General features: G+C 35.9%; 2 protein-coding genes across 4 annotated transcripts in view; one reads left to right on the top strand and one right to left on the bottom strand.

Moving 5' to 3' along the window:
* Positions 1-8,236, top strand: part of LOC108728909 (solute carrier family 2, facilitated glucose transporter member 1) — a 36,369-nt gene extending 28,133 nt beyond the window's left edge. The window contains exons 2-8 of one of the 2 annotated variants that reach the window (XM_018457722.1): positions 587-657; positions 5,093-5,224; positions 5,299-5,572; positions 5,994-6,287; positions 6,411-6,817; positions 7,730-8,001; positions 8,094-8,236. In XM_018457722.1, the coding sequence (XP_018313224.1) occupies positions 587-657; positions 5,093-5,224; positions 5,299-5,572; positions 5,994-6,287; positions 6,411-6,817; positions 7,730-8,001; positions 8,094-8,193 (1,550 nt within the window). In that variant the 3' untranslated portion in view covers positions 8,194-8,236. Of the gene's footprint in view, positions 1-586; positions 658-5,092; positions 5,225-5,298; positions 5,573-5,993; positions 6,288-6,410; positions 6,818-7,729; positions 8,002-8,093 lie in introns of those variants that run through there. The other variant, XM_018457723.1, reaches the window with a different exon arrangement.
* Positions 8,237-8,363: 127 nt separating this feature from the next.
* The window catches only part of LOC108728910 (solute carrier family 25 member 35), a 5,566-nt gene continuing 2,039 nt past the window's right edge, over positions 8,364-11,890 (bottom strand). Inside the window, exons 2-5 of one of the 2 annotated variants that reach the window (XM_018457725.1) lie at positions 11,042-11,423; positions 10,377-10,595; positions 9,931-10,045; positions 8,364-9,343 (exon numbers count right to left, since the gene is read on the bottom strand). In XM_018457725.1, coding sequence (XP_018313227.1) covers positions 9,141-9,343; positions 9,931-10,045; positions 10,377-10,595; positions 11,042-11,423 — 919 coding nt within the window. In that variant the 3' untranslated portion in view covers positions 8,364-9,140. Of the gene's footprint in view, positions 9,344-9,769; positions 9,882-9,916; positions 10,046-10,376; positions 10,596-11,041; positions 11,424-11,890 lie in introns of those variants that run through there. The other variant, XM_018457726.1, reaches the window with a different exon arrangement.

Below are 11,890 nucleotides of genomic sequence, written 5' to 3'. Positions count from 1 at the left end.
TAGTATCAGGCTGCTCCTCGCCCTGATGAAGTGAACTGCAAGGTTCACGAAACGTTGGCATTCCAAGAATGGATCTGAACACGGAGAAAACCCGCGAAACGCAAGATTGTCACATAGGTAACACCCGTGAAAGCCTCAAGAATATTACCTATAATTGTTTACTTATGCGTTATAAAGTCATGTACATTATTAGGTTAGGAATATGCCTATGGGTTACAATATTTTCAATTACCACATCAATTTTACGACTTATATGGCATAATAATATTGAATCATTATTATCTAAATTTGTACTTACAAACATACAAGTATCACACACATATGACACATAATGGAGGTCGCCATGTTCTTGCAAATGTTAGAAGTTCGCGCATCTCTTACTCGAGGATCTCTAGCCACCATCAGTACGTCGCGTCGCGTTCTCATCTTCATTCATGAAAGTAGTGCGAACCGGCGATAAGTACGACCGCATCATCATCGTCGTCGTTGTTAATTTAACCGTGCAGTCTTGCACGCTCCGTATTTTCTGAATAACGGAACAGCGCTCGAATAAGGGGTATAAGCAATTTTTTCCTTATGCTTGCAGAGACCGACGTGTCCGCGCTGTGCCTCGACGTATCAAAAGTGAAATCGTTGGCCGGAGAACCACGGAAGTCTGTAAGTTTCGCAGCCATTGCTCTCCTGTGCTCTCCGTGTCACAGCTGTCTGTGTGATGTCGTTTCAACTTTCTGTACAAAGCAACAAAAGCTGCGTTCAGCAAAGAAAACTAATCAGTTAGCGCTTAGTAATTCTTTAATATGATTGGTTCTTGCCTTTAGTCCTTCACTGGATCTAACAAGTAAGTGTAGGAACCAATTATATTGAAGAATTACCAGTGTTAAGCTTAGATAATTAAAAACTATCTAAATATAGATAAGATAAATCACACAAAAATGTATCTTAGATAAGATGAAGGTGATTAACTTTATCTTATCTAAGATACATTTTTGTGTGATTTATCTTATCTATATTCAGATAGTTTTTAATTATCTAAGCTTAACACTGGTAATTCTTCAATATAATTGGTTCCTACACTTACTTGTTAAATCCAGTGAAGGACTAAACTTTATATTAATCTAGATAAAAAATGAAATTAAAAAAAATTTTTATCTAGATAATTTTTAAGATAATTTCGTTTTTAACTATTAAGTAGTAAAACGATTTATGCCCAATTTCTTCACCCCTCTAGATAACTTTATCCAAGAGATATCTCCCAGAATACAATGGAGATATCTCCTGGATAAGGGTATCCACAAGAAGTGAAGAAATTGGGCATTAGGATACAAAAAATGTATTTATATTTTCATTAATCTTTATTTTTTACGAATAAAAGTTTTTTGTACATTTCGTCTAACAAACGGTTTCTACGTGGAATTAATATTTGTCGAAAACTATTCGAGATATAAAAAAGTTTTATACAAAAGTTTTACAATAAAATTACCTCTATTTACTCATATCAATGATATTTTTTTAGAATAATATTTAACAATTTTTTTTCGAAAATTTTGACAAAAAATTGGTAAATAATTGTTCTAAAAACGCGAATGAATACAGCTGATTTTGTTGTAAAACTTTTGTATAAAACATTTTTTTATATCTCAAACATTTTTCGAGATATAACGGAAAAAGTTGAAAACCGCTATACACGTTAGGGATGATTTCACCCCTTCAAACTGTTTTTGGGCCGCAACTGATATTTTCTAAATTCATCTCTTTATGTAAGCTACAAGTTCACGAAGTTTCATTAAAATTAGAATTTATCACCTCGAGAGGTTCCCTTGTAAGCGATAATTAATTAGTTTTCTTTGCTGAATGCAGTCAATGCAAAGGTGCATCAAGAAGCACGACCGCTCACCGCCGCTCACTGAGCGTTCTGCGCTTCTGGATGCACCCATTGGGCGCATTCAGCGGACTCAACAGTTGAGTGAGCGCTTGCTGTTATTGGTGTATTCTTTTAGTTCATCCAATCAGAGGCGATATTTACAGTGGCGTAAACAATATCGTCTTGCTGGTTGGTTGCTGCTTCGCTGCTTGACGCTTGCTGCTTCGCTGCTTGACGCTTGCTGCGTCCAGTGTGAATTAAGCATTACTTGAACGGACTTTTTATTTTTCCGTTATAATTAGTATTCTTTATTTTCTTTAATTCTGTGCGATTTAAATTATCTCTCGCAATAAGAATCTGGTTGATACCAGCTGATGATTTAATTGGCGAAAATCAAAGAATTTTTATTATTTATGAGAGAAACTTATAGAGATTCCAAAATCATTTGTTTATTTATAATCTCATACTGATTTCGAATACTTAAAGTATAGTACTTACATGAAATTGAGCCTAACTCGATCGCAAAGATTTAATAAATATTATTCCATGCGTTAATTATCAATACAATTGTTGTACCGTACAGGCGCTGCCTGTGTGTCATTTGAGATCGTTTGAGGGGTATAGATCTGATTTTCGCAAGCAAACGCTGTTATCAATGGTATATAATAATTATTGCATATGCAAGCTTATTACATTTATTAAACGTAGCGCCTGTGTGTGAAGAGATTTTTGTGTTTTGCAAAAATTTTGACGCCAAATACTTGTCAATGTCAAGGCAATTTGTATTCGGAAAAAAGAAATTACGTACAAATTATCAATGCAATTATCTAATTTGTACATACATTGGTGATTATTCGATTCAGTCCTAATTTTCTTAATTCAATCAAAGCGACGCATATCTCAATTATCACGTCACGCCATTTACATTTCTTCCGAAGTAGAGTAACTGTCCCTATTAGTGTGTTTTTATATTTAAATAATCTTTCTATAATAAAAACTAACACAAATATATAAGAAAAAAAATTTTTTTTATTAACTTGAATTATTAGTGTATACGATACCAAAGATAATATTTTATTTTTCAACTATTAAAGTATTTTAAACATTTTCCGAAAGACATGAGGAATTTATGTGAATCCACATAGTATACATACCGCAAGGTTTTAAGCTTGTCTCTATTAGTGTGCCTTGTATTGGAGTTGAGAACGTTGTGTGATATGAGTGTATGTACATTGAAATAAGTATAATTAAAATAATCATTTATGTAATATTAACTTGAACAATTAGCTTACATGTATTATCTGTTTTAGTAATTATATGTTAAAATGAGTCAAATGTACACAAATTGGGGACACATTAATAGGGCCATCGCCGCTTGGAGGACGCACTAACCGGGACGAAATATGTCTCTTATTCTTATCAAAAATTATTAAGTATTAACATCTTTTAAAATTTAGATTAAGGATATACATGCATTATAAGAAAAGCAGATAAAATTAAAGCTACAATATTTAATAATTAATTTAGTAATAAGCAATTTGGCTTAAAGGCACACTAATATAATAGGGACAATATTACCCTAGTTTATTTGCAGTTTTTTTAATCATCTGCAATGTACTACCATTAAAGATAATATGACTCTCTCTCTCTCTCTCTCTCTCTCTCTCTCTCTCTCTCTCTGGTTTTTCTATTTAATATTATAATCTGATGATGAGCTTCTTTCAATTGTATGTATAATGTTATTTGTAAATTATATAATATAGTATTTTATAATATATACTTTTCTGACTGAAAAAATCAAGATTTTCTTGCCATTTTGATTTGTTATGATTTAATTGATGTGAGCCGTACGTTTCCTAAATGATTGAGATATGCTCTTAATTGTGTATCCTCCCTGTATTAGCAAAATCACATGACAAAGTACAGTATTTGATGTGATAAGTAAAATTTCCAAGGAAAGTACTGAGATTAAAGTATTAAAGATGTCTTTGACGTTAAAATGACGACAAAATGACGTTAAAATGACGACATAACGTCAGCTTATTAAGCTGTTTTATAATTAGTTAAGTATTTTATTAAGTATTTTATAAGCTAATAAACGATCGCTTTGCTAACGTAACACTCATTATTTATATTGATGCATGTTTCTTTATGGTATCTCGAGCTGGAGATATATTTGTATCTATAGTTATAGAATTATCATTAGAGTCGAAATATATTATATTTTGATATGTGTACATCCGATGCTAATATGGATATTGCAGCCCATAATTTAATTCGTATTAGTTGACAGAAGAATATGCTGAGCGCGCGCACGCGCGTTGCAAATGCGTGTATGCCCTTAAGACAAAACGGTCAAAGGGGGTATATTTGTGCTTACTGACAAATTCATAATAATGCATAGTTGGCTATTTGACCAGTTTACAGGTATGCCCATGGTTTTGTTGAGTTTTATTCCGTCCTGGCTTTTCCATGTTATCACTGATTGGTCTACGAGAGTGCAGAACACACTTCATATTGTTTACGATGCTTAATTGCGTGAGCGATATGGTCTTCTGATTTTACATATCGTAAATTTTATTTTTTAAGAGATTGGTGAAGCCCGTACATTATTTTAAAGATATCGCAGTGTTGGCTACTCAATTAATTTTGAAAATCAGAACTTGCGTTTTTCTTTTTTTCTGCATCAGTAAAGCAAAAAAAAAAGAATAACTGGAAATATTCACTAAATTTATTAGGCTTAACATTACATTGATATAATCCGGCCATATAAATTACAACCGCGATATTACATTGTATTAAACAATTCTTTATTAATGATTGTTTCGCAAAGCAGACGATATCTAAACATAATTGATGACGTGATATGAAATTATCAGAATCCATCTTCATACATCGCCATATTAATAAAATTTGTGCCAACAGATGCTGCAAGTAACATTTATAGATTACGTTATAACTTGTATTTGCATTAAACGTATTATTTATTTGCATTTGTTATGCGACTATACTGCTAAATAGAGAATAATGGTAGCTCATAAATATATATTAATCTGTAAGTTGTACTATCCGTAAGAATTAACAAAGAAATTTTTCAAGTTATATCGCTCCTGTTACGCAAAATCAATGTTTATTATGCGTAATAAACAGTTCATCTTTCACTTAAAAGGAGAGAAAATTTTCTCACGATGTGAGATACATAATTTATAATCTGCGTAATTTCTTTTACAGGAGTGTAACAATGCACACGATGCCGACCCTGGTGGATGGACCTCGTTGCTGGTACTGGGCGGTGCCACTTGCTGCCTGGGATCAGCATTACCAGCAGGATATAACTTAGGTGTCATGAACAATCCTGCTCATGTTCGTAGACTAATATGCGATTTCATCGAGCATAGTGTTATCTAAAACTATACTGTCGTATATTCGGCTTACAGCTTATGCAATCGTTCTGCAATGATAGTATCAGGGAAAGATATAATGTACAATTGTCCAGCCATGAGCTCCAGGTTCTCTGGTCCGCCATAGTGTCAGTTTTTCTTATCGGAGGTGTGTCTGGGTCTTTAATCGCTAGCTGGTTGAGCGACAGATTCGGACGGAAAGGCGCGCTGAGCATTGGAAATGTTTGCGGGATTGTAGGAGCCGTTCTGTTCATGTTCGTACGAATTATGAACTCAGTTGAGCTTTTTCTGCTTGGCCGAGTGATTGTCGGTGAGTTAAGAAATCGTTAATTCAATCCGTGCCCGATTTAATCTGATCCCAATTAGGCATTTAATCAATGCAAGAACATGTAGCAATAGAACTATAATTGAACAATTTGGTGTAAAAACTGGTCAGCTTCCTTTTTTAAAACTTATCGTACTACAATATTAACAATAAATTTTTGTGCCAAGTATATTATGCAAGATATTTAAGAAAGGGAAAACCGTTGAAATATGACCGTTCCTTATAAAAGAACACGGAATGTGTTTGGCACGATGTTATATTTACTTAAAAAATCATTTTCACTAAAAAAGAATAAAGCTGGCCGACTTTTGTACCTCCAAATTGAAGGCACATATAAGCCTTCATTTTTTAAATTTGATTTAAATTTTCATAATATGTAATGTAATGCTTCTAAATATATTCGTAGGACTTTCCGGTGGTCTAGCTACTGCTTTGCTCCCGATGTACATGACTGAAATAGCACCTTTAAAATTGAGAGGTGCTGTCGGGGTCTTGTGTCAATTGGGTATCACCTGCGGCGTACTGATGGGCCAAATTGCCGGGCTCGAAACTGTCCTGGGCACTCCTGAGTCCTGGCATATAATGTTAGCATCTTTCTCACCGCTATGCCTCGCTGCATTATTATTAACTGTACTGACTTTGCCGGAAAGTCCAAAGTATCTGTACATAATCAGAGGAGAACAAGGAATGGCTCTTAAAGGTGTGTACAACTATCTTTTACAAACTATCATCCGAGTGTATGATATAAACCATAATCTATGAGTTTGCGTTTTAGCTCGTTTGTCGTTATTACTTTTATATCTTAAATTCGGATTGCTTTTAGAGCTCAGTCGTTTGCGCAACATGGACATAATGCTCCTGCAAAACGAGATCGCTAGCTTGCAACAAGAATTAGCGACAAGATCAGCAAGTGAAACGTGGAGCATTAAGCGCGTGTTGAGAGAACCGACTGTGAGATTAGCTCTGTTCTTAGTGTGCCTCCTGCAATTTGGTCAGCAACTTAGTGGTATTAACGCGGTTTTTTATTACTCAAACACGATATTCCTCAGTGCTGGCCTGGGAATTGCCGGTGCTCAATATGCGACTCTAGCCACTGGTGTTGCAAATATGGGGATGGCGGTGATTTCTGTGCTGGTAATGTCACTATTTAGCAGAAGAAAAGTATTGTTCCTGAGTTGTTACTTATGCATAGGATGCCTTCTCTTTCTGAAACTCTCTATTGCACTAATTGTAAGTATAAATAATTGTAATAATTTTAAATGGCATATTTTTACGATTTTCTTACATTATAATTTCAATAATATATTGTATGTATACATTATGTATATATATAAATAATTGTTAAAAATAAACAGCTATAGGTGAAAAAATTAGACCGATAACAAACAATAAATCAAATAAGAGAAAGAATCCTATTTTTGGTCAAAGCAGAACTTGATGCTTAATAATGTTTATGTGCGAGTGCAAATTTAATAAAACAATTGAAATTTATACATATTTATATAACATTATGTTCAAATTTGTGCAGTAGTATAATTCTTATAAAAGGATAGAAGATACATACTCTTTCGCTCTGTCAACTCGATTCCCTGATTATAGCCACAAAGCATATATCAATGTACAACAAAATCTATGGAAAACACATTTTGTCAGGCTTGAAACGCAATCATAAACTAAAGTTAGAAATAACATCACAAAGCGATCGTCAGTTTAAATAATCACATGCTGATAAACATCTTTAAAACACAGCAAAGAATGTATTGCGCACTTATCTACGCACAAAATGAGTTAGGGAGAGATCCAGATTCAAATACCAGCCGAAGTGATATTTTTCGCAATAAATTCTTTGTAGTGCTTTAAAGACGCTTATTAGCATTATCGTTATTAAATTGGCGATCAATGTAATTTGTGATGTTATTTTCATCTTCAGTTTATGATTGCGTTTCAAATCTGACAAGCCGAATCGGCGCGATTTATAGAACTAAAAAATGTATTTGCAAATTTGCATATGATCATTAATAAGCGCCATATCAATCGAAAATACAATTCTTCCTTTTACTTAATTTTTAAAATAACGTTGATTCTTAGTAAAGTGCAAATCTTGGCAAAGGTATACATCGCTGAGTATACATCTTTTTACAGCACAAAGGCTCATTCATGTCATGGCTTTCCACCGTTTTGGTACTGGTGTACGTTATATCTTACGGTATCGGTCTCGGTCCTATACCGTATTTCATCGGTTCCGAATTGTTCGATGTAGGTCCTAGGCCTTCCGCTATGTCGTTAGGCAGCATGTTTAATTGGGGAGGCAACTTCCTCGTCGGGATGATGTTCCCTTCGTTACAGGCTGCGATCGGCCCGTACGTCTTTCTGATCTTCGCTGGGTGCATACAGATCTTGGTGATAATCAATCAGTACGTAATATAATTTTATTACTATTATTCCATGGCCATGCGCGATATAAACGATTCGCAACGTAATGTGAAACTGTTGTTACTTGTTACAGGACCTACTTGCCTGAAACGCGAGGTCGAAACACGACCGAAATAGCGGCAGCTATGACTCAAGGCTTCAAATCAAAACCGAATGCAACATTCGCTGCGTAGACTGAATGTTTGCAATTCGACCAAGTACTTTTTATACAGTTTTTTAATACGAAATCAACAAATCATTACCGCCACACGTTGTTCGTACGCGAATGACAATGTCGCGAGTTGTGCTCATATCTTATTCATGTAATAGCACATCAATGTAAAGAAGAAGGCTCTTCCTGATGCAAGATTAACCGGTTAAGTGGTATTGTAGCATATATGCACAAAAAGAATCCGTGCCAAAAGTGGTATTGTAGCATATATGCACATCTTGAATAACTTCTATATTATTCAACGAATTTGCTTGAAATTTGGTATACTATTGTTTTTTGGGCTTCTGAACTCGATTTTGGCGTCAAATTTGTAAAATTTGATGGCGAACACAACATGGCGACTAATACGTTGAATGAAAATGGCGATTTTTGTATATATATTGCAATTACGTTTTACCCCCGCAGTTTATATACGAAATGAAATCAGCGACCCAAAAAACCCCCAGGGCCAAATTTTGGTATATTTTAGTTCACAATTGACGCCTACCACTTTTGGCACGGAATGTTTTAAAAAGCCTACCACTTAACCGGTTAATTTATTCGAGCGAAATTTAGGAGCACTATGTGAGCGAATTTTATATACTATTGACTATTTGCATACGTTCTATCTCGTAAGTATTCAAAAATAGTGCAGAATGATGTTCGCACGCACAAAGATGATTAGAGTACAGGCGGCTAAGATTTTTACATTTATACAATATTTTAACATACGTCCATAATTTTAAAATTTCTATCTACACTCGAGCGATCACTGCCAATTCGTAACATCAAATTATTCGAATAGATATGTAATATTTAATATTCAACATCCTTGAAAAATCTTACAAAAGTCTCGCTTTGCATACACCTAGGAAGTATATAAATACACTGAAATACATGTATAATTTTTATACATATTTAAAATTGACATCAATCAGTTCGTGTTCTAAAATTATTGTACAGTTGATCTAGTTTCTCGTAAAACACTAAACACAGAACCGTATGCGGCGCTATTCTCATCCACGTTGGGAACGTTCCTTTGTACAGGCCTGTCAGACCCTCGGTGCGGAATATCTTGACGAGTGCGTCTCCGAGTCCTTTGTACAAAGCACCTTTGCCGGCCGCGTCTGTCTCTGCGTACATATGCGTACGTTTAAAACACTTTTAGTAGTTGGCGATTTTCAAAGATAGCAATAAAACGCATAAAATTCGCCTACTTTTGCGAAATTTGCGCTATTAAAAGTCTGGCGTTTAGGGCGATCAAAGTCTTCTATTTTTGAATGTTTTCTCTAATCGAATGTTCAATATTACCCGCTTGAAAAACTTTACGACGAATCCTTTATGCAAATTATATTATAGTCACGCGCATTAGGGTCGTATTTATAGTAGCGCATATATTACATTATATTTATAGTCGCGTATTATTAAACATTTTATCTTCACTCTTATCATAAGATCCCGAGCCGAACGAACGCGTTAGGAAGAGTGATACTTTATCGGATAAGAATGAGGATGTTTTACTTACTTTTATTTGTCCGCTATTCAACGTACGTTCAAATATATGAAATTGCAATTTTGTGCAAACGTTGATCGTTGTAAGTTGAGCAACACAATCGTGGCCTTCGGTAAATCGCGCGTTTAACACAACAGGCTTCGCCACGTAGGTTTTCGCATGGTGGAATCAGAATCTGATTCCACCATAGGTTTGCGATATACTCACGTTGATTATACAACCGCGTTGCTAAAACATCGAACGGCTGCATGGTGATGGCTACGCAACTACCTCCGATCACGGAGGCCAAAAAGGTCAGCAATATTGGGCGATCTGGAAATATCTGAGAGAAATAAAGAACGCTTCGTCGCGTCACGTCGCGTCACGTCGTATCGATGAGTAATCCTCGAATCTCGCACTGAGGTCTATTGGATCACCGATCAGTGCTTTTAGATACGTATGTATGTACTACACTTCGCGATTTAAGAAATCGAAATTGTTGTTGGCTTTTTTTATATTTTTATATATATAAAATCGCGCGATATGTTTCCGTTACCTTTGGCTGTTCGCCGGCAGTTGTCGGCAGAGGAAACTAGGGGTGACTAGGGAGCTCATTTCAGGGTAAAGGAGGAAAATATTTAGAAAGTGTGGAGAGACGGTCAAGTATTACTTACATTTAGCGAGCGCAACCAGTCCGATGCTAATCCAAAAGTAGTCAACTGCGTCGCCGAGCCGACGAATAAGCGCGACATGTTGGCGTTCCATCCACGGTATAAAGCCGCGACGCCGCCCTCCATCCACAAGGACTTGAAGGCATTCCACGATCCCGAGTGACTGTGCTGGTAGCCCACGGCGATGGATTTTGCAGATTGCGCCTGTAATTGCGTCTTGACCTGCGGGATAATTGTAATGTATGATCCCCAATTAGCTGTAATCCGCCTGCGAAGAATAATTGCGATGACGCTCTTATATTGCTTATATTTCTAGGCAAACATATTTATATCTCTTGTATTTTTATTAAATCAACTTTTGATCCAAAGACATTTGATGTACATATATGTGTTCACTTGCGAGCAACCGTGGTTTTTTTATTTTATCTCATGTTTTTTGTTAATCTAGTTTCAACTTTCAACAGACGAAGAGACTTTCCAAGTAGAATAGAAGTCAGGGTACATTGTATGTATACGTGCATCATCAAAATTATTCTAAAGTGATTCCTAAAAGTCACTTTTCGATTCAAAATAATTCATTTATCGTGAGCCGTTATCGTGACTCGTTCTGCTTGAGGGAAGATTCCGTTGCAGGAAGGACGAGTGTATGAACATATTAAAACAATCACCAGATAAAACGGACTGCCGAGGACGGCGCCGACGCAGCCGGCTATGCCGGTCACCAGGGTGGTCCGTAGAACATCGGTATTGCCTTGTTTGTCAATGATCAGTTCGTATCTCTGGGCAGACTTGTATGCGCCCAAGCGGATACCGTTGAGCACCACCTGGAAGGCGAGCGCGGGCACAATTCCCGCTTGTAGAGCCAATATACCTTCGTGCTTAGCTATCAGATACGCGGCGTGAACGGTGTTTTTGTATATCTTCTGGTACGAGCCTCGTGCCTCCAGCTCACCCTGCAGTTGCAGCCGCACCTTCACCACGTCCACGGGATTTGTGAAGAAACCGGCGCCCACCGCCGCCAAGCCACCGATTGCGAACTCTATGCCCAGCCTGAAGGAGCACGTCGAGCAGATTGCAAATGTCGAGGAATTGGAGATAACCGAAAATCAAACACGACAGTTGTTTAACACATTGAAAATTAAGTTTCTTTTATTTCTTCTCCTCACCCAAGTATTAAAAACTGATTCTTATGAAAAATCTATTTCTTATATTTATAAATTATACGAAATGATCTATTAATTTAATCTTGACAGACAAATATTTTTAAAATATGCAATCTTACAAAAAAATTACAAATAAAAGTTACATGTATATATAGACGATACCATCGTAATTGTACATCTCTCTCTCTCTCTCTCCCTCTATACAGGGTGTTTCCAAATTAAATGGCAAAACTTCGGGAGCGTGTAGAGGAGTAAAAAACTAAGAAAAAAAGTCCTATAGACATATGCTCCTTTTTGCTTTGTTTCGCAGGAAATCACGAAAAAAGAAAAAAATATATTTAATTTATTATTTTA

This window comes from Mycetomoellerius zeteki, unplaced genomic scaffold, assembly GCF_001594055.1.
Source record: "Mycetomoellerius zeteki isolate Tzet28-1 unplaced genomic scaffold, Tzet1.0 scaffold658, whole genome shotgun sequence".
NCBI lineage: Eukaryota > Metazoa > Arthropoda > Insecta > Hymenoptera > Formicidae > Mycetomoellerius > Mycetomoellerius zeteki.
The sequence above is the reverse complement of the archived record's forward strand: the minus strand, read 5'-3'. Positions and strand labels throughout refer to the sequence as shown.